General features: G+C 37.2%; 1 protein-coding gene across 5 annotated transcripts in view; it reads left to right on the top strand.

Annotated features, from left to right (window-relative positions):
* The window catches only part of Girdin (protein girdin), a 557,233-nt gene that overhangs the window by 419,918 nt on the left and 114,815 nt on the right, over window positions 1-22,500 (top strand). For all 5 annotated transcript variants that reach the window (XM_068384659.1, XM_068384658.1, XM_068384668.1 and 2 more), the window contains 11 exons: window positions 1-42; window positions 291-443; window positions 3,194-3,328; window positions 3,508-3,639; window positions 3,831-3,956; window positions 7,591-7,911; window positions 12,546-12,671; window positions 13,371-13,504; window positions 13,674-13,773; window positions 14,055-14,164; window positions 16,842-16,983. The exon at window positions 1-42 is cut by the window's left edge and continues 273 nt beyond it. In XM_068384659.1, the coding sequence (XP_068240760.1) occupies window positions 1-42; window positions 291-443; window positions 3,194-3,328; window positions 3,508-3,639; window positions 3,831-3,956; window positions 7,591-7,911; window positions 12,546-12,671; window positions 13,371-13,504; window positions 13,674-13,773; window positions 14,055-14,164; window positions 16,842-16,983 (1,521 nt within the window). The remainder of the gene's footprint in view (window positions 43-290; window positions 444-3,193; window positions 3,329-3,507; window positions 3,640-3,830; window positions 3,957-7,590; window positions 7,912-12,545; window positions 12,672-13,370; window positions 13,505-13,673; window positions 13,774-14,054; window positions 14,165-16,841; window positions 16,984-22,500) is intronic.

Genomic DNA, 22,500 nt, shown 5'->3' with positions numbered 1-22,500 from the left:
TTGTTAGAGTTAGAAAAAGAAAATAAAAGGCTATCCATTAAGGTGAGGAAGAGCTTCTCAATAGAAATTTGTTCACTCTATATAGATGTTTTTAACTAAATAGAATTGCTATGATGTAGTGATTATTTTTTTTTTTTTTATATAATTTGTGCTTTGTTGTACAGTATGATGATATGTAAGCTATATTGATTTTTAATGGATCACTTTTTTCCAGTTTCTATCGTGCTTGATTCAAATTTTTCATTGTATATTTATTAAAACAGTAATAAAGAATTTTTTTGTATCATTAGGTGACTCATTTACAAGAATCTAGTAAAAAAGAGCGCTCTCACGTGCTGGAAGCACAAGGGGAAAGTGAGCAACGTCACTTAGAAATTCAACGTTTACATCAAACCATCAACACAATCAAAACAAATTCTCAACGACAAATAGACGAGTTGCAGGTTAGTTGAATATTTGATATAAGAACAATCACCTGACACTTATTTCTGGAAGTTACCAAAGCCATGAACATGGAATGATTTCTTTTAAGATTAGCTTTTTACCACGTTTTTCTTAATTGGTGAAATTTTCCATAATACTTGTACATGAAAGGACAATATAAAATGTTGCAATTTTTATTAATGAATTAGGCAAAATCTATTTTTTTCAAATATTAATCAGTCTTAAATTTTTTTACTCATATTATAAAATTTTAGTTGACTATATAATATCAATAATATTTCGTATTTCATTGTCTTGTTCATACAATAATGAAGTTTAATGAGACTGGTTACTCCAAGTTCTACTCTCATAGAGCTAACTCAAAATATTTGTTCTGAAAGCGAAGATAAGTACAGTACTTGAATTAGTTAGGAAGATAGGTGGGAAGAGACCGAAAGCACAGAAGAAAAATAATACTGTACGGCAGAGATCAAGAGTATGCTGAAGGGATACTTCTGCCTACAGACTGATCTACAAGGCACAGGCAAAATTTTTTTAGAAGAATTATTCTTGACTTGTAAGGAAATGGCCTCTTGCTCTTAATATTTGCATCTCTGTGTGTGTATTAATTGTATGGTTTTATTTTACAAGTCAGTGTCAGTAGTACTTATTGTTTTCGTGAGATAAGATTCATAATAACCATCTTAGACATATATTTATTATGATGAAAATCATGTAAAAAAACTATTAGATAAAGTTTAATTTATTAAATACTAGATTTACATTTACTTATATGGCAGTATTGTTATTTATATTGCTATGATGAGCATCATTCAAAATTCAATGAGCCTAAATGACCAAGGGGGTCCTATCTGAGTTTAACTTCTATGAATCTGCCCTGATGTTCATATTTTCTCTTCTAGCTTGTAGGTTTTTAGAGGTTTTAGATGTGTTTTCTCCTGGATTTGTCAGTACTGTAATTACTGTGTACATTGTTTAAGGGAATTGATTCTGGGTGATCATGGTCGGCATTCTTTTCTGTCGTGCTGGGGGTAGTATTGTGATTTAGTAATTCGTTGTGGGGAAAGTGGAAAGCCTCATCGTTTCTCTTATGGATAAGTATCTCTTTATGGTTTCTGACCAAATTAAAAGATCAATGCTTAAAACAAAATTTGCTTTTATTTCTGGGTAAAATCCAGATAAGACTACGTTAGTTAATTATAGCAGGGAGGATGAAAATAAAGCAACTCCAGCCATTTACTTCACTTCAGCCACTAATGAGGCTAGCTGTGATAGTGATGAGCTTCAAAAGCTCTTAACTCCTTTGGCTTCTTTTTTTTTCAATCTAAGGAGGCCTGCAAGTCATCGGTTAATGGCAGTTATTCTACACGAACCTACCATGTTTTGAACCCTAGCCTGACTTTTTAAGTTTCTAATGGTTCTAGTGCAATATTCAGTATTGGTTCTTATGGTGCACAGCACATCACAGATTTGAGATATTCTCATAGAACCACAAGTACTTTTATTTTATTTAGACTTCTTCTGTAAAACCCTTGTCCTCCCTCGATACAGTCTGCACTTTTAGACAACTAGATTGCCACTCACTGAGGTAAGTGCTCTAAAGCAACCTCATATTTCATATGTGGATGGTGTGGCGTATTGGGTGATTCCCTTATAGAAAAAAATGATTTGTATTAGATAAATCTATTAAAGTTTGCCAAAAACTGATCATTTGCATCCTGTTTTAGGATGGCAGTGCACATCATTCACATACAAGCTTGGCCACTTGCACATCAGGGGTTTACTGTAATGGTGTGAATGTAGGCTAGTACCTTGACTGTTGAAATGAGTCCCTTGACAAAAGAATGCGCAAAGATTCCCCTACAAAGTAAACTATATAATGTGAAGACCATTAAGTAATGTCTTGGAAATTCCTTCATAATAGGAAGATGATCATGAAAAAAAAACAGAAGAATAGCCTGAATCTGATGAGGTATCTCCTCTTCAATCATTAAAGAAACCTATTTCTGAAAAATATCGAAATAAGTTGCTCAAGAGGATTTCTGATGGTGCTGATTCCTCTAAGTTGCTGGAAACGACTGCTTCCAGGATGACCTATATACATAAGTTTTCCCAAATCTGTTTGCATAGAATCGATAAATTGTTATCTCAAATGCAAACAAAGGCTGGTAATTCAAGTTCTATCCCACAAAGACTTTCTGACTTATATGAGACAAATCAATTACAGTTGCTAATCTCATTCTATATTAAGATTTAATCTCCTCCCTTGAGCCCATTATTAATGCTAATAAACTAGTCTTTAAATACAAGTTTTCTGCTAGCTAGAGTATTAGAGGTATGCTGTTTGTGGGTAATAAAGTAGAAAGCATTCTTGATGTGCTCTCCTTTGCGATTCTATAGTAGGAGTTATTTCTAATCTTATAGAAGTGAAATTTATTAACCCATCAGGATTTGAATCTTATCTTTTATTTTATCGTGTTGGATGTAATGTATTTAGTAATATCTAGTGTATTAATTAATAACAAAATTTTCAGGTGAGCACTACAAGTGATAAGAATGTTACTTGGTAGTCTGGTCAAATGATGTATTAATTATAATATTAAGTTTCAGAACAGAGGAGAGTTGTAACTTTCTTTTATTAACATTTGATTATTCTATTGCATTTTATTTATAAAGATGAAACCAGCATCAGAAATGAATAAAGACTGTATTTTGTTTGTAATCTCTTGGTATTTTTTTTTTTTTTTAGCAAGAAAACTCACAGCTCTTGGAGCTCATCGAGACACTAAGAGAAAGGCAAAAGAAAACAACTGATACGCGTCTAATTGATGTTGAAAGTGAAAATAAGAAACTGAGCGATGTGAATTTCCAATTGCAAAGTCAGGTAAGAAATTATTTTACACCTCTCAACCAATATGATAATAGATACTATAATTTGTTTACCGGGTAAATTATTCCTGCTGGTTATTGTTCCCTTTTTGAATTGTATGGATTACTAGAGTATTTTTTGTTAGATATTAGTGTTTTTTAGAGTGTAACTATTTTTTTTTTATTACATTTCAGGTGTCAAGATTAGAGTATGAAAAACAACAACTTAATCGATTGACAGAAAGACTGCGTGAGTCTGCTGACAAGCTCTCAGAAGTTGAGCAACAGAAAGCAGAGATTGAACGGGAGAATAAAGATTTGCACAAAGTTAGTTTTGATAAATTCACTTTATGAATTATGAGTACTGTATTTAGTTCTTATAGGTGCTGAAAGCCAAATTTTTCTTACTTTTGTGTATTGGAGGATTTTAGAAAAATGTTTAATTAATACAGTAATTTTAGTCATAAGTAATTTGCAAGTAAAAGTTTCTCTAATACAGTAACAACTTTACTCCTCAGGCAATAGGTGCATTCCGGGAGAGCTGTGAACGGCATGAATCTTTTGAGAGGGACTATGCTAGTCTGGAAGTAGAGCATTCTCGTGTTAGTAAGGCTCTCACAGTCATGAAGGAGACTGTGGCTAAGGTAATATTTTGGATTATTCTCTTTTTAAAAGCTATTAAAGAAAAAAAGGTGGGTTACTAAGTTTTCCTACTTTAAATCAGACCATTGCAGAACTAAATGTTTCCTAATATATGTGGAAATTGGAAAAGTTATAGAAAACCAGCATTTACTTTGGTAATTCTAGTCAAAATTATAATGGATATGAGAATTATGTTGTGTTTATTGATTGAATGAATAGTTACTCAAATAGAAGCAAAATCATGTCTAGTTTCCATGTGTTATTAAAGTTCAATAAACAGTTATCGGTATGACTATTTAGATGGATACAAAGATTATCAGTAGGGTTTTACTTCTATATGAAACTATGGTTCAATTTTCTCATTATGAGAGTTAAGAGCCAGACTAAATGAATAATGATCAAGGATTTATTTACATTCACCTGAATATGAGGCACATAAATTTGGTACGAGAACATAACTGATTTCAAATGTCCAATCATATTTTTTTATAGATCAAGCAGGATTGGGTGGATTTTTTTGTTATCCAGTGCATTACCATTTTAATAAAACAGTATACTAGTGTAATGCATAGGCTTAAGTTTTTCATAATCTGGGTATCAGTTATGTGATAGTATATTTTTTTTTCTTTATTTTAATTACAGTACAGTACTGTATATTAAAGAGTGCAAACAAATGCTTAGTGTGAAGATCCCTCACAATCAGTTTTGAGTTTTTTAAGAAGGGCACAGCAAAGACCAGGAGGCTGCATAGTTGTTTTAGTTTATTTATTAGCTTGATAAATATCCAAATTTGTAAATTGAGCTCTATTAAAAAATTTTGTCTTCTTCCCAAGAGATAATGCAATACATTATAGATAGCTTCAATTCACCTTCTATCAATATCAAAGAGATAATCCTTGTAGGCTATAGAGTAAGTATTTTTCAGAATGAATTCAGTCCCCAGTGCTTATCCTTTTACTTGCGACTTAGCTGATTAACTATTTTTATTTCACTGTTAAAAAGTTGTTCATACCATTTAAGAATAAAATGTTTGAGCCAGCTGTATAAGGCTATGAATTGGACCTGGTGGTTTACTTAAACTCCTTAGATATCATTTAAGGAACAAGACTAATCATAGAAAGCACTGTAACCTCATTAATATATTGTAATTATGATTTAGTCATTGCACTGTGTACCTTCGTGAAATACCATAAAATGCGTAGATATCGCAGCACACACATATATGTAGTACTGTATAGGAATATGTCTTAAAATTACTTTCTAAAAGTGGTGCTGAATATAAATTTGCTGATTTTAGTAGATAATATAATATTTGGGCTTAATTTTACATACACCTAATGTATAGATTCTACTTAGTAAAATCATCACTACTGTGGAGCAGATAAAGGACTTGATATCAAGCCCGGTAAACACCTGTGTACCAAGTAATGTTCTTACCCAGAAATCATACGGATTCTACGATCTGTCTGTCTACCATGGCATTTCCCCCAATTTTGGGGGGGTAATCGACATAAAATAAGAGGGAAAGGGGGATTTTTCTCTTTGTTTCTCCTTGCTTGACGAGGGACTCAGCCGACTTTGGTTGGTACTGCTAGGGTGCCGCAGCCCACCCTCCCCCATCTTCCACCACAAATGAAGCTTCATATGTTGGCTCCCTTACTGCTACTAGCTCAAACTGGTCACCATAAGGTGACGAGGTAGTAGCATTGCCTATCGGAACTGTTTAGGGTGGTTGCAAACATGTCTATATTTGGTTGCCACCACCAATTCCATTCCTCTGGATAAACTGACAGATGCCAAGATCATTTGTTCAGAATAATCTGGTTTTTCTTACTTGACTTGTCTTCTATGATGTTTGATTTTAAATGGGATAAACCTTGGAAGGTGAATTCTTTCTATAAGATAGCATCTCTGTTATCTGGTATGCGGATTCTCATCTTATTCCCTCTTTTTTTATTGACATAAACTAAGGCTGTTGCATTTTTTTTGAAAACACCAAGCCCTTTCCTATTACTATTGGTTCCTGGTTTTGAAGGGCCTTTGACTCCACTGAAATTCTAGTAGGCTAATTGATATGACGAGTTGATTCTTGCATCCTCCATTTCCCTTACAGGGTAAGATGTTGCTCCCAGTCTTTCCTATGAAGCACCCATGAACAGATATAGGTCTAAAATCTCCTTTTCCAAGGAAATTGATTGAGATAACTGATGATAATTATCCTACCAACTCGGCTGTTGAAGTTGGTTCTTCATCACTGGAATAGGGTATCTAAATCGAATTCCTTTTTACAATTCCAGTTAAAATTATATTGCAAATCTCTCATTTTAGGCATCCAACCATAGCAAATTACTCTATCTAAAGAAGTCATGGTCTATATGAGGCCCATCCATATCTCAAGTCAGGGTGAAAGTAACTAGAAAACTCAGTACTGTATGCTGATAGAAGCGAGAAGTTTGTTAACTTTGTAATTTAAGTTAATCAAAAAATTGGTTTGGGTAGGCAAAGGATAAAGGCAAGGGTTAGAGATTAATCCTAGTTGAGTAATGTTATCTGTGGTGATAGTACTGTAACTTAGATTATTAGTATCTCGACCAACTTGCTGCTGTACCTAAAATATTTCAGCTTATCTAAGACATTAAATTATTTTTATAAATGAGAGCAAATAAGACAATGTGCAGTGTATGATAAGTAAATAAATCCTGTCATATACTTCTAATACAGATAGATAATTGTATAAGTGCTAAAGCTAGTTTTGAATAGCATGTTATTAAGTATTGTCGTTTAACCAAATAATTACACCAATAAATGTTATTGAAAATACCTAAAATATACCAAGTTGCAACCAAAGACTTTTGACCACCTCACATCCTTGACCAGGTCTAGGACTGCAGACTATGTAAGATATTAGGAACTTGAATACTCTACCTCGGAATGTCTTTCTTATAATCTCATCAGATATAGATAAAAAAAAGGCATTAATATGCAAAATGTTGGTAAATACCACAAGCTATGAGTTTTTGGAATCAGTGTTATGAGCTTTAGGAAGATTGGTCAAGGTTGTTTTTAGAGTGCACTGAATTTTATGTAGCCCTACTTTTTAAAAGGATTCATCCTATGTGCTAAATGCATTTAATAAGTGTGTGATGTAATTATCATATGATGCTAAAAATATTATTTCTTCAAAATTCACTAATATTATTTTAAATAATCAATTTCAATACATTTCTCAGGTTCTTCAGATAAGTTTGTTACATCATGAAAAAGTTCAACATATGCAATTTTGATGCCACATGATTTCAGTTTTCAAAAGGATCTGTAAAGGAAACAAATGTGTAACATTAATAAGAGTAATCTTTTTAGTTGTAAGGTTTTAAGATGATAAGTTGATTTTTAATATCCACATTTTATTAAATGATGTGTTATTAGTACAGTATTACTGTAGATGTTATTTTGTTCTTATTGGTTGAAATCTATAGAAAATTTAAATTGTTTTTAGGAGTAGCAATAGTATTTAGTTTTATTTATATTAGGCATTTCTTATGTACAGTATTTGATGTTTACAGTAGTAGAAGACATTTCCATTTGCTTTCTTAAATTTCTTTTAAATTAATTTATTGAAAACAAAATTTTTTCCAGCTTGAGAGTGTAAATAGTGAGAAACTACAAATGCAAGTGGAGGTGGAACGCCTAAATCGCTCGATGGACAGTCTCAAAACCACCTCAGTTCGTATTGCTGACCTAGAGTCAGAAAAGGAGTCACAGGCACAACAGATTAGTCTCCTTCAGAGTCAAATTACTGCCTTCAAGTCAGATAGAAGTAAACTTGAGCAGATGGAACTTGATCTTCTTTCCACTAACAATGAAGTTCAGAAGAAAAATAGATCCTTGGAAACATGTCAAAAGAAGTTAGCCGAGATGGAGAAAGAAAGAACAGAACTTGAGAATGAAAACTCCAAAGTATGTATTATTCTGTGAACATTATTCATCTTTAGATGTATGCAGCCTAAGAAATCTTAATTTATTTACCTTGTTATTTATTTTACTCATTATAGGAGGTTACTATATAGAAGAGTTTTGTTTAGTCTTTTGTTCCCATACTAACAAACCTTCCGTTATTTATTTAGATTATCTTTCAGCGGAGCTGGAAGGTAGCCATTAGACTTTAATTGCAAGGTGGCATCTGCCTAGCCATTTGAGCGGGTAGGCTGTGGGTGGCTGGGGGTTACCCAGCCGCCTCTATATATACTCTCACAGCAGCGAAATATATCACTTTTTCTTTTGACTAGGTAGAAATTGGACGCGACCTCTCTCTCCCTGACTTCTTGAACTTTTGATTCTGTTTTCTCTGTTTCAGGCGTGCGTGTTCTCTCTACGATTGCCTTCATGCGAACTTGTCCAGGGCGCAAGGGTGCCGTGTGTGGTATTTTCATGTCGTCGTTGGAGACCGGCCTGGACTCTCTGTGTACTTCGTGCAGAGGGCATCTCTGCGAGTAGGGTTCGCCCTGCGCAGACTGTAGGGAGTGGCCTGCCTCCCATTGGTAGAAATTTGGATGGCGCACAAAGAAAGCGGTGAAGTGCGATCTTTCTCCCTCAGGGGTGAGGAAAGCGCGTTCTTCTTCTCGCACCCCCAAATCTCTTTCTAAAGCTCCTTCTCACTTGTGCTCATCCGAGGGGCGATCGAGTAAGAGCGCAGACCAACTAACTCCTTGGCAACCCCGGAGTGCTTCCCCTAGACCGCTTCACCTCCAGCCACCGGGGAGCCATTCTCCCTTTCAGATCTTTTGAAGGTGCGGGCGATCTTAGGTATTTCGGAACCCCCTTCGAAGGAAGAGCTTCTGCGCCTTCGTCAGGGTGGAGCTAGGAAGGACCCTTCTCCAGAGCCTTCAACCTCTCATGCTCTGGAAGTGTGGGAAGTTGATCTCTCGCCCTCTCCTGGCCTTTCCACACGCGGGCTAGGTGATCGCTCGCGTTCGCCTCTCCAACGTCCTCCAGCTGACGATGAACCCGCTCGCCATTCTGGGGCCTTGTTGTCCTGTAACCCTCAACCCTTTGTTTCTACCCACAAGAACCCGCAGGTTAAAGGTGTAGATCTTCCGGGGACCCGGTCTCCTACCAGCAGCAGTGCTGAAAAACGAGCATCACGATCTGAGCGTTCTTCTTCTAGAAGGCGTTCACGCTCCAGAGAGAGCTTCACGCTCACTAGACCTCATATCTCAATGCTTTCCTCGAAGGCGTTCCTCTTCACGAGAAGTCTCGCGATCACATTCTGCACGATCACGAGCACAGTCTAGACCTAGAACCAGACGATAGCGTTCTAGATCTGTACGATCTAGATCAAGAGAATGGCGCTCACCCTCCTGAGGACGATGCTCCCGTTCACGAGGGCGGCATTCACGTTCGCGAGGGTACCATTCATGAGAACGACGTTCTCGTTCGCGAGATAGGCATTCTCAACGTTCACACCGTTCTTGAACGTGATCTAGACGCTCCCGTTCACGAACATCTCGTTCATGATCATGAACCACGTGTTCGCGATAAAGGTCTAGACGTTCGGATCGTCTAGAGGTAGAGGTAGGCGTTCGCGCAGTCCCTCAGCGCGTAGCCCTTCAACCTGACCTCCTTCCAAACGATCTCGGACCGAACCTGATCTTGAGAATGACCACCCCTCAGACAGGCATCCAACTAAATGCCCTGTGCCTTTCACTGCCTGGGGAGTATTAGAAAAGCGCTTGCCTATGCGATGCTTGGAAACGCGTCCTGTTACGACACGTTCTCCTACGATAAGAGTAAGAGTTCCTACTCAGAGGCCTTCCCTGCCGATATCGTTGGACATAGGTGCTTCTTTGATGCAGCAGGAAGGTGTTAAGATCTTCATCTTCCTATGTGGCTCCTAGTGCTCCTGTTGTTAGCACTTCTGTTCGTGAATCGCGTCCGTTGACGCGTGAAACACTCTATTTTGTGTGCGAATCTTGTGATTTCGCGAGCAAATTGACGATTTCCGCAAGCAGTTCACGTGCAGATGTGTCGGAACTGCAAACAAGTACGGTACCAACACCTTCGCATAAATCTTCTAGAGATGAGAGCAGTTTACCTACCTTTTCATCAGTTCCAACAATTGCTGGCAGATCACTCTGTGTTGTTGATGAGCGACAACACCACAGTAGTGGCTTACATAACAGGGCGGTACCTTCTTGCAGCCTCTATGCCATGCCATCTTGTAGTAAAAATCCTCAGAAAGTCATAAGAACATTCGGTGTCCCTATCAGCTCGATTCATTCCGGGGAAGAGAAATGTGCACGCGGACAATCTGAGCAGAGCGACTGAGATAGTAGACTCCGAATGGTCTTTGAATCGTCAGATAGCCAACAAAGCCCTGACTTTGGGGGTTCCCCGGCTGTAGACCTGGTTGCAACATCTCTCAACAGTAAGCTTCCGCTATATTGTTCTCCCGTCCCGAACCCTCAGGTTCTATGGCAAGATGCATTTCAACAACAGTGGGACAACATCAACATTTTGTCTGATGAGAAGACTGGTCAACAAGACCAGAGCATCTAAAGATCTAATGATAACCCTTGTAGCTCCACTATGGCATCAAGCAGAGTGGTTTCCAGACCTCCTGCATCTTATAGTAGATCTGCCGCGAGAGCTTCCTCCGCGACCAGATCTACTCAAACAACCACACGGGAACATTTTCCAGAGGACTGTGCAGTTGCTTCGACTTCACGCGGGGAGACCATCCAGCATCTCGTCTCTTAGAAGAGCTTTTCTCGACAAGTTGCGGAGAGAATGTCCGGTTACTTGCGTAAGTTCCCAGCCTCGGTCTACCAGGCAAAATGATGAGTATTCTGTGGTTGGTGTTTTGGAAGGAATATCTCTCCGCTCGATGCCAATATTCCAGTAATAGCGAGTTCCTTGTATACCTTCGGGAGGAAAAGCCCCTTTCAGTGTTGGCAGTGAAAGTTTATTGCTCAGCATTAAGCCTTACCTTTAAGCTGAAAGGAGTTGACATTTTCTCTTCTTTGGAGCTTTCTTTATTCCCAGTCAGTGATTAGACCTCCTTCTTGGAACGTGGTTCACGTCTTGAGACCCTTAGAAGGACCTCCCTACGAATCGTTACGCCGTGCAACTGACTGAAACCTCCCTTTGAAGACGGCGTTCGTGCCCGCTTTAGCCTTAGCAAAGAGAGTCAGCGAACTGCATAGCCTCTTGTATGACGTCGCCCATTCAAGAGGATGGGGGGAAGTGACACTCAGCTTCATCCCTGAGTTCATTGCTAAGACTCAAAATCCCAGCGTACTGCAACATAGATTTAGGCCCTTTTAAAGTGCGAGTCTTCATTCTGTAACCAATGACCCAGATCAGTTGTTACTGTGCCCAGTGAGGAGTTTGAGATACTATCTTAAATGCACTGCAGCAACACGACCCTGACTTACACTTCAGTTTGTTAGCTCAGGGAGAGTAAAGAGGAGGATCACTAAGAACACGGTTTCCTCCTGGATCCGACAAGTAATGGAAAGAGCCTTTGCTCCCGATCTGGCTCTAGCTTGCTGACCTAGAGCCCATGATGTCAGGGGAATCAGCACTTCCTTGGCATTCAAACACAACTTCTCCGTGTTGCAAGTACTTCAATCGAGCATGTGTAAGAGACAGACCACCTTCATAGCCCATTATTTAAAAGACATGACCCACAGTAGACTCGATATGTTCACTATCGGTCCCGAGGTGGCTGCTCATCAAGTGCTTTAAAAATACCTCAGGCTCCTTGATGGACAAGTAGTAGTTAGTTGAGGGTATTAGTTACCTGGGTTGAGACTGGGATGAATGAGAGAATGCCTGGCTTTCCTTTCTTCATCTTCCCCTTCTTTGGGTTACAGCACCATGGGTCCCTCTACAAGCTGGCTTCAACCTCTGCAGGTAATTATATCACTGCCCTTGTGTAGCCTCGTACAAGTCATAAATTTATATACTGTCCATGTCCCCATTGCTCTCTGCAAGGTAAGCAATGGGATACGTCTTGTTTTCCCATATAAACTTAGAAGATGTTCATACAAGACAACAAACGCTAGTGTATTACATTGTATTGCACAGGCCGCTATTATACTCACTTTGTATGTTTTAGCGATCTGTCAAAGTTTTCCCTAGATCACAGTCATATACTGTACTAGGTAAAACCGGGTCAATGTCCATGCCAGAACTAGGACTTCCACCCACCTAAGAGTTAGTCATCCAAATAAATAATGGAAGGTTAGTTAGTATGGGAACAAATAACAAATTTGGAGATAATTTGTATTTTTCCCCAACTAATACAAACCTGGAGTTATTTATATAAATTGGCCCGCCATCACCTGTCCCCCAGAAGTCCTGCCTGCAATCAAAAGGGACGTATCTCACTGAAGTGAGAGTATATATAGAGGTGGCTGGATACCCCCAGCCACCCCCAGCCTACCTGCTTAAGTGGTTAGGCAGGGTTACCACCTTGCAATTAAAGTCTAATGGCAACCTTCCAACTCTGCCAAAAGATAATCCAAATAAATAATGTTTTACAGGTACATTACTATGAAAGGTTGTAATTTTGTTGTATTATTCTACAGCTCCAAAGAACAGTAGAAACTCTGAAGCTTTCTACAAAGAGATTGAATGAACTAGAGAGGGATCTTACTGAAGTAGAGGGTACCAATGACCGCCTGGATAGAGAGAACAAGTCCCTTCAAAAAGAGGTTAGTAAGTCCTCATTACAATCTTTCAGATGCCATTGATCAAGCATTTGTTGATATAGAGTCAACTTTTTCGAAACTCAAAGTTTCTCCCTTTAGTTTTTGAAACACATTTTATTGATTATGAATATGTCAAGTTTTTATAATGTCTAATAACGCAACTATATTTCAAAAAGAATAATTGGTTATTTATTGTAAAAATAGATATTTTTTTTTTTGTTGAACAATCTTGAATTGTCCATACTTTAGATTAAACCTACAACCTCATGCAAAGTGTATAAATTTCTTCATATAAATTTACTTACAATGTTATTTAATGGATTTGAGATAATACTTTAATGATAACACTAGCAATTTTACAGTTCTCTTCTAAATGTTTAGATAGAAGTCACTATTTGCTGTTAGACATTTTATGACTTAAAAAAAATCCTTTAGTTAATAGATCTTATCAATTAAAAAATCCTTTAGTTAATAGATCTTATCAATTACAATAAGGTGGCTGACTTTTTTCATTACAGTACTGTATATCCATTATTGATTACCACCATTGGAGTACAGTACATTACTATTTATAATGGCTTCATTCATATGGAGGTTTAAAGAAGAAATGGAAAATGAAAGGTGATTATTTGAAATATCTTTTTTTTCCACCATTGAGCCCAGTACCAATTACGTAATTGAGTTGTGTGCACTGTATTGCAGATATCTAGGTTGCGGACAGCAATGGAAGTTAAAGATAGTTTGATAGATGAAGCTGCAAGTAAGACATCTACACTGGAGAGAGATGTAAAGCGACTTAATAAGGAAGTGAATGGACTTCGGGGCAGCGATAATAGGTATGCCATATATACTGTAGTGTAGAGTTACCAAGGTTTGAAGTACTTTATGAAGTGGTATGTCTAATAGATATTTGTTTGATATTATTACATTTCAATTTGATATACAGGTTTGTTGATTTTGCCTTAGAGAGGGAGTATTTGTAATATCTTTTCAATAACTTCACAGAGTTAGAGAGTTGGAAAAAGAGAAACGTGAATTTGAACAGCATATGATGACAGAACGTAAAACTTTGAACTGCTTACGGGAAGACTTGGTTGCAGAGAAAGTGAGTTATGTTACATTTGAATTTCGTTTTAATGATCAAAATCAATGGAAGTATATGAAGTAACTATAGACAGAAAAGCAGCAATCCATAGAAATTCAGTAATGGGTAGATAGTCATTTACCTAACTTTTCACGTATATTTTAATTTTTTAATCATTGTTAAAAAAAGATAGAACTATATTTTTTATCATCAATAGTTTGCCTATTTTATTATTATTTGTGTAGATAATGTTATATCTATGTTTTTCGAGGAAGTAACTCTGGCTGCTTTACTATTTCCAGGTAAAAACTCAACAGCTATGTAATCAGCTTGACAGCCTGAAATCTGATCTAAGCAAGTTAGGATTGAATGCTGAAAATTTAGCTGCCCCTGTTTCTGATAATGAGAGCGAGTAAGAGTTTTATGATTCTTTCTTCATGTTGCACTTCCTTTTTTGTTAACTTGGTAGAGGTTTATGTAATTTGAATATTACTGCATGTAAAATGGCACTGATTTCTATATTTCTGACAAAGATATGGTATCTATGATTTAACTAACCAAAAATGGGTATTTTCATCATTTGATATTTCAGTAGTGGAAGTGTTTTCATGACATTGATAATAGTTGTGATGCCGTAGACTGATGTAATTACCAATTAGTTGTAGAATATTACTTCCAGTACAGAAATTAATCTGGTCTTTTTGTTTTATATAAGCTAAAGTTTTAATATTTTGTACATTTCATTACTTGCAAACTGACACTATCTGAGCATTGTGTTTAGAAGGCCACTTTTATACATTGTAGTATTTTGTCACAGGTGGAAGAGCACACTGTAAGCCCAATACAACAACTGACTGGCACTGGCATAACATGTTTATCCTTTTAGAAATTAATTTGCCATGAAGCTTGCCTATATTACTTTTAGTAGTGGTATTCAAGCTAGTGGATCAACCAAGTGTTATTTATGATTTCAGCATACAGATATCCAGAATAATGCGCAGTACAAAGAAATTAAACAGGTACAGTTGCCAAAGGCAAAAGGTCCGTTAATTTTTTCATCGATAACTTTTGATAAGAGCTTTAAAAACCTGTGCACTTCCACTGTCATATTTCATTTCTCTATCCTTACAATAATATTTATTAATGTCTAAGTGCATTTAAAATGCTTCTACAATGTCAGTATATTCATTCTGAAATTTTATTGGCCATGATTGGTTTCTTATAGAAATTAAAGAGTAAATTTTGCTGTATATATATTTTTTCAAATGGTACAGTTTAGCACTACAAGAATTAGTTTCCCTTTCCATTCCTTAGGCTCTCCTACATTACAGCCTTACGGCATAAATTCATGATTGATGTAAAGTTTTCCAATGATTTTATTTGAAAATTGTATGCCTTTTTTACCTTTAGTTGAATATATCTACTTTTCTATTATTTTTTAGAAATTAATTAATTTTTTTACAAGCCATACATAATACCTTGTTGTCTTGAAATTTTTCTTTAGATTTTTCAAAAAAGAAGAATTGTCTCCTGTAGGCTACTTAAATATAATTAGATATCTAATGATCTGTTGCTTTTACCACTTTTTTCTTGTAGAAATTAAACATTTAATGAGGAATACTGAAGATTGAAGTTTAATTTATATTTTTCTTTTATTTTGTAGATTCTAATAACATTGTTACGTAGCTATTCAAATGCATATCAGCCAACCATATATTGAAGATTAGTTAGATCATAAATTGTGGCACTATCTGTCGTGCAATAACTACTGTTTGGAGATTTTCTTATGGTTACTGTACTTGTAATTGCTTCTCTATTAATATTATCATTTACCTGCTAGGGTGTCATTGGGCTTTGTTTATTAAGTAATGGAATTTCAGTAATTTGTCACCTCCATGCTTGGCCTTTCAACATTCAAGAAAAAGAAAAAAAGAGATTCTTGTGACAATGTTCCTTTTTATAGAATGCATGATCATCATTGTTATTGTTTGAAAATTTATTACCCATCTTGTTGACAGTACCATAATGTAAAATTCAAGGGTTATTGCAAGTGTTAAGAATAATCAAGTTGTTTTCCTTTTTTTTTTTTTTGCATGATATTTTCATTATCTTTAATGGATTAAATCCTTTTCATTCATTATTGAACATTTTGAATGTGAAGATCCAGATTTGACTACTAGAAAACTAAATAACAATGAACAAAAGTGAAGCAAAAATAATGAGTGCTATGAGAGACTACCAAGATTAAATAGACTAATTAGAGTATGTTAATGTACTAGTCTCATCTAGTTTTATGTAAAGATTAATTTGCTCTGACATACTGTATATTGTTTGTTTGATATCCATGGTAATTGTACAGCTTCTTCTGATTACTGTATTATTAATGTGTCCAATTCTGGAGGCTATCACCTATTCAAAAACTTTTTCTCTTCAAATTGCTATCTATAAGCTTGCAATAATGTAAATATTTAACTATTAAATTTTGTTAAACTGTCCATTTAAATACTTGTACTATATTGTTAAATAGAATAATTGCTCACATTTTACCTTTGGTACTGACTATGGCCCATGAAATTAAAAATACATCAGTTTACTCTATATATAGTATTCAAGTTCTGATAATGAATAATTGTAAAGTGACCATAAACCATTTTGTTATAGTAATTTATTGTCTGTCAGTCCTTCCTTTTTCGTCAAGATTGAAAAATGTGAATGGAGTGCTAAGCATATCATTATCAATCCAATAGCTACTTGGAAATTTGATTTGGATTGTTTTATGAAAGCAGGCAATGTAAAAGAAATGCTATACTTTTATATTTAGTATTGCAGAATAAGAATAATTCCATGAATGCTTGAATTCATATTGATAGCCCAATATGAAGCTTATTCTTTGTTTTTTTCAGTGTGTTGTTTGCAAAGCATAGTAGGGTTTATATGCACTTTAAGTTGAACTGTTTGGTCTATACAAGCCTATCAAGGATACATGTATTAAGTTCTCCAAATTTTGATTCATAAAGAGAGTTTAGTATGAGTGCTGGAATTTTATGAAAAACTTTGTTATAGAAATTTATACATTAATATGTTTTCAGTCGTTACAAAGCATTGGAAGCCATGTTAGAGGAAACTTTGAAGCATAGCGTAGAAGTGAGGGAAGAGAAAATAGTTTCATTGGAGACTCGATTAAGTGAATCAATCAGCAGAAATAAAGAACTTCGTAAAGAATTAATGGAGGTAAGAAAAATTTATTTTGGCATTGATGATATTTTTTGATAGTCAAATTATAATATATTCTTTAAATTCAAAGGTACTGTACTTTTGTTAAGGCGTTTTAGAATTTATTGCCTTGTAAATTTAACGTTTAATTGCATGGGTGATTATTTTATAGTTTTCAGAATGGAAATCAAACTTCCTGGATTTCCTTCTTTAGAAAGCAATATTACAAGGTTATCGTCCCTCCCCTTTGCCATTTCTATACTGACTGTTCATTATGATGTAAAATGTTTAGACCAGATTATGGTTGAACTTGTATCTGCTGACGTGATGTCATATTATATCTCCCAACATTCTGTTATGAAATTTGTCTCTTTTCCTCTTCGTTAATGAAGACTCCTTCCTCCTCTTTGTTTATTCATATCATTTATTAATTCATGACCATATTTTTCCTACCTTACCTTGTTGGATTTACTGGCCCCATGAAACCACTTTACACTTTGAATATCTTAGTTTTTATTTCTCTTAAATTTTCTTTTTTTGGAAAACACTCATTGTGAATACAGTATACAGTGTATTGGCATCTTGATATAACTCAGTTAAGTCCAGTTTCTTCCCATTTGTCTTGTCTCCTATCCAAATCTATTTCTCTTGTTGGAAAGTTAATTTTGTAAGCTCTGGCTATTTCAAAATTGACATGGATAGATTAATTAGCTAAAATTGCTAAATCTGTATATAAATACATAATTTATTGTATAGTTTGGTTATTGTAAATTCTCTATACAGTACTCCAATTATTAGAATTTGTAAACATTATTGCTGTCATAATTGAGTGCTATTTCTCTTATCTCTTCCTCGATAAGAAAGTATTTTCATATTATCCGTGTCCCTATCTTATCTCATCTTTTGATTCTTGATCCGATGCAAGAAGACTCTATCTCATTTCTAAAGGTAAAATTTATTTCTATGAACCTCCTCTGATGTTTGTATTGCTTCTTCTTTGGAAGCTCTGTTTTATTGAGATTTATCCCTAAAACTAAAAGAAATAGATATTTTTTTGCCTTTCAATAGATTTATGCCTCTAGGAAAGTAATGAGACAACCTATCAGTTAATGGAAAGAAGTGCACTCGCCCATATGTAGAAGAGGCGCACACACACCACAAAGTGCTTCCAATTTTTAGATGAAAATTGACATGATCCGCACATGTGCCCCAGACTGCATATATATCTCTGAAGAAGAACTAGATCTTGATGTGGATCTTCACCCCCTGGTTTGTGCTAAGGCATGCTTGCATACCCAGTGCAATCTTATTCTTTTGAAGAAGAAGTGAAGCCTCATTTTTTGTATGCACGCCACAGAGAGCACTTATGGTTCTGAAGAGGAGTTAGCTTTTGATGTTGATCTTCATTCTTATGCATATACTATTTACTATTAAGAGGTTGATAATCCATCTTGTACATGCTAAGGCATGCTTGCATCCCTCAGAGTGTGCCCAACATTCCGAAGGAGAGCTCACTGATGAATTGGTGTCTCACACCAATGCACCAGCCCAATTGTTAGAAGAGGTACTGTCTTACGAGCTTGATACTCATTCGCATGCACATGCCCTACAGTGCACCCGTTATTTTTCTGAAGAATTCTCCAATTGGGCAAATCCTTATTCTCGACGAGCATGCTCTACAAAGCAGCATTATTGAGAATATGAACTGATTTATGAAGTTGAGACTTGATCGTGCACACCACTCTGCTTGCACACCATTCTGCTTGCACACACTCATATGTTCACAAGCACCCTTCAAATTGACAGCTCTCTCCCATGCATAAGAAGTCCATGGGCAGTCTCTTTTACCTCTTGGTGACTCGTGTGCATGCACGCTCTTATGGAAAAGCGATTGCATCTGTTCGCTAGAGTAGCGAACTTATGATTTTGCCCTCACCTTGTGAGGAGTACTCTCCTAGGCACTCACACACTACAATGTACTCGCATGCTTTGTTTTGTGCTTGCGTATCTAATATTTAGCACTCACCTAGAAGTGATAGCGAACCTAGATATTCACGCTTACCCGGAGAGGCTTATGCTCCTATTTGTGCGCACCCTCATGTGTCTAAGCACTTTTGTTCACAAGAAATCACCTACCAGACTGCTCAAAAGAGCATGAAATTCTCCTGATCATGCATTCCCTCGTGCCCTGGCTGCAAGCACTCACGGTCCACAGGTTCTTCCTGAACAAAAGTGCGAGCCCTTTAGCAGTGTAGGTCTTTGACCAGTCACCCAAGGCTCACACAGGATCAGTGGGCACCTCCAGGGCTGCTAAGGAAGAGAGCCCCTTTGCTGTGACCTTCTCCTCATCGGAATACCGGCCAGGTTCTATATTAGAACCATTAAAGAAACTGGGCGAACCTTGATGACCCATGGATCGTTTCGTCTCCCCCGTACCATTTTTAGGAGACAAGTCAATAGATATAGATCCTATTATTCCGGATTAGGAACCTACTCCATCAGAAGCTCAGAAGCAGAAAACCCTGAATGTGAATCATCTATCCTGAAGGGCCAGGCTATTATCAGGCGAATGAATGGTTTAAGGGAAATTTTCAGGCTTCTGGTCAAGAAGAGCAAGACTTCCATTGACCACTTATTTGGGGCGCATAGAGGTTAAGACCCACCTTGGAACTTTGCTGGTCTGAAATGACTTGAAGCTAGCAAGAATGTATACGCACAAGTTTCCGGGAGAAGAATTCTCTCAGAGCTAGTCTATCTAACAAAATCCTGTCCCCCTGTGCTCTCAAAGCAAAGCATAAGAAATTTTATGCACGTGTGCAAAACTGCTAACCTCTTATGATGTCACTGAGTGAGATAATTATGGTCAGATTCAGGGCGAAGCCCTTCAACCTCTCCCCTGTGGAAATGATTTTTAAGTTTTTTGAGGACCATTTGAAGGCTTCCAGTGGCATTATTTTGCTTAAAATGCAACACATTTGATAGAGATACTAATGACATAAACCCACATAACTGGTTGAGGTGACAAGAAATTTTTATTTTCTCCAATAATTTCTCTACTGTAATATTTCTTTACATGTTATGTTGGTATATAGTTATCCAGTCAGAAAATTATTGTCATTTTTGGCACAGGAGTGTTCATGATAATTTTCACAATGTTCACATTGAAAATAGTCACTAAAACCAATTTCATAATTCCACTTCTTTTCCAGATCTAGTAAATGCAATATACAACATAAAATACGCCACAGCTGCTCGAGTAACACATTTGTTTCTTGCCTATGTTGTCCTTTTGGTTAATAAAATCAAAATAATTGTTCTAAACTGTAACTGCCTTGACTATGAATACTACACATGTTGCAAAAGTTTATTTACATAGTTCCCAAGTGTCCTGCCATGTGTTATCTATAAACGGGTTTTTGTTAAAACTTTTTGTCAAGGCATGAGATTTTGGTAACTGCACTTGAGTGTTTGACACGAGGCTAAAATGTGTGAGTCTCATGCAGCATGCATGACAGTTGACAGGTATGCCTGTGGAAGCCAGTCCTTTCCCCTCTACCAATTGATTCTGCAGTTACGACATCGATGGAAAGACTCAGGGTCAAAGCCTACCATCTTTTCAGCTTCCAAGTCAGCCAACATGGAAGCTGCTTTTATAGTGATCTGCCAGGTGATATCCTGGCTGGAGCACTGGTCATGTGCAGTGGCATTGTTCACCACTTCTTGGGACCTTTCAGAGCCAGAGAACAAAAAGTGCATTACTGGTTTAGTCCTTTTGAGGGAAAATGTAGTCACCTGTTTGGCTCATCAGTCAGCCAACCAGCAGACTTACTGGGTCCTCAAAAGGAGAGACTTGTGGCAGCAATGTTTGAAACGCAAATCAATCAGAGAGAGGCTTTTGCCCTGAGAAATGCTCCTATTCTCAAGAGCTCAGCCCTCTTCCCTCCCATGGAAGTTGAAGAGACGGAAAAAACGGAGGAAATCGTCTTAGGACTATTTTCCACTGAGCTATCTCCTTCAAGGATGAAGGACCCCAAAATCTATACAAAGTCCACAACACCTTTAAAGTCTCCTCCAAAGAAGCTTTCATCTATTCCAAGAGCAAAACCTTTCTGTCTTCTTCTCGTTGAAACCCAGATCTGAGTTAACCCTTTGAACCCTGAGGTGCGCAGCCCAGAATGGGACGAGGAAGAAGAGGAGCCAGAGAATGGAAGGACAGGGAGCCCCCCTCTTGCTGCCACAAGTGAGGGGATGCCTATAGAGCCTTTAGGCAAGGTAGAAATCACATGGGGTCGAGAAATGGACTGTAAATGTCTTTAGGGACGTATACAATATCCCATTCATTAGCTCTTGTCCTTCCCTCACTCTGATGACGTTATCATCATACAATCCGAAGTCTGAGAAGCACCTCATCCTCCAATCAGAGGGGGCCAGACTGTTAGGTAAAGGTACACTAGAGATTGTACACGATGGATCTTGACAGATCTCGTAGAACTTGTATGTCCTACAGACTCCGTTTAAAATTGAGAGGGCGACCACCGTATGCTAAGCTATCTGGAGGAATGACTTTATGCTCTCGCTAGACCTGAAAGAAGCATTCTCTTAAATACCAGGCCATCGGTATTCTCTTCTCCTCTGGGGGAGGGAAGATTTTTCAGTTTAAATTCTTGTTTTTTGGACTGTTAATTACCCTCCAAGTATTCACTCGCGTGTTCACGCTAGTCTTGACTTGTGATATTGCCAAAGGCGTACGTCTACTTAGGTACCAAGACGGGTTGTTGATTCTGTCCTACTCCTGGAGACAGCTCCATCAACATTGGGACAAACCTCTCTCCTTTTGCCACAATCTGGAGATTGTGGTAAACTTAGAGATGTCTAACCTCATGCCTAAGCAGTGGACGAAGTACTTGGGAATGATATACGGCAAGTGTTAGTAAAAACCGGACCCTAAAGACAATGTTCTTGCTTGCTTTGGCAAAGTGAGTAGGCGAGATACACAGAATTTCAAACAACGTTAGTCCTTTTGAGGGTTGGAGAAAGGTTTCCTTTACCTTTTTTCTGGAGTTTATTACTGAAACCCAGAACCCTGCTATTGACCATCGAATGTTTGAGACCTTCTCCATCTCCGCCCTTAGTGATGAGACCGATGATTTGCAGGAATGGATTTTTTTGCTGTGTGAGGGCACAAAGAAGCTACCTGTAGCAAATACAGTTCTTACCAAGGCTTCAAAAGCTGTTCATTAATTTGAACAGGTATAAGAGGAAAATATCCAAAAACAACCATCTTCCGGCTTCGAGAAACAATAAGAAGTGTATTCCCTTCATCTGGGAATCCCGAAGAACGTGCACAGGCACATGCTCTCAAAGTCATGGGAGTTGGTGCATCACTAGCCTTTTGGGAGAACCTGTCAGTAGCAAAAGTGTTGAAGTCGGGGGTCTGGAAAAGTTGGACAATCTTCACAGTCCACTACCTAAGGGAATATACTCACACATTCTTTGATGTGTTCTCCTTAAGAACTATAGTAGAAGCTCAAGAGA

This window comes from Palaemon carinicauda, chromosome 1 (genome assembly GCF_036898095.1).
Source record: "Palaemon carinicauda isolate YSFRI2023 chromosome 1, ASM3689809v2, whole genome shotgun sequence".
NCBI classification, from domain to species: domain Eukaryota; kingdom Metazoa; phylum Arthropoda; class Malacostraca; order Decapoda; family Palaemonidae; genus Palaemon; species Palaemon carinicauda.
Note: the sequence above shows the minus strand (reverse complement) of the source record. Positions and strands in the feature narration are given on the sequence as shown.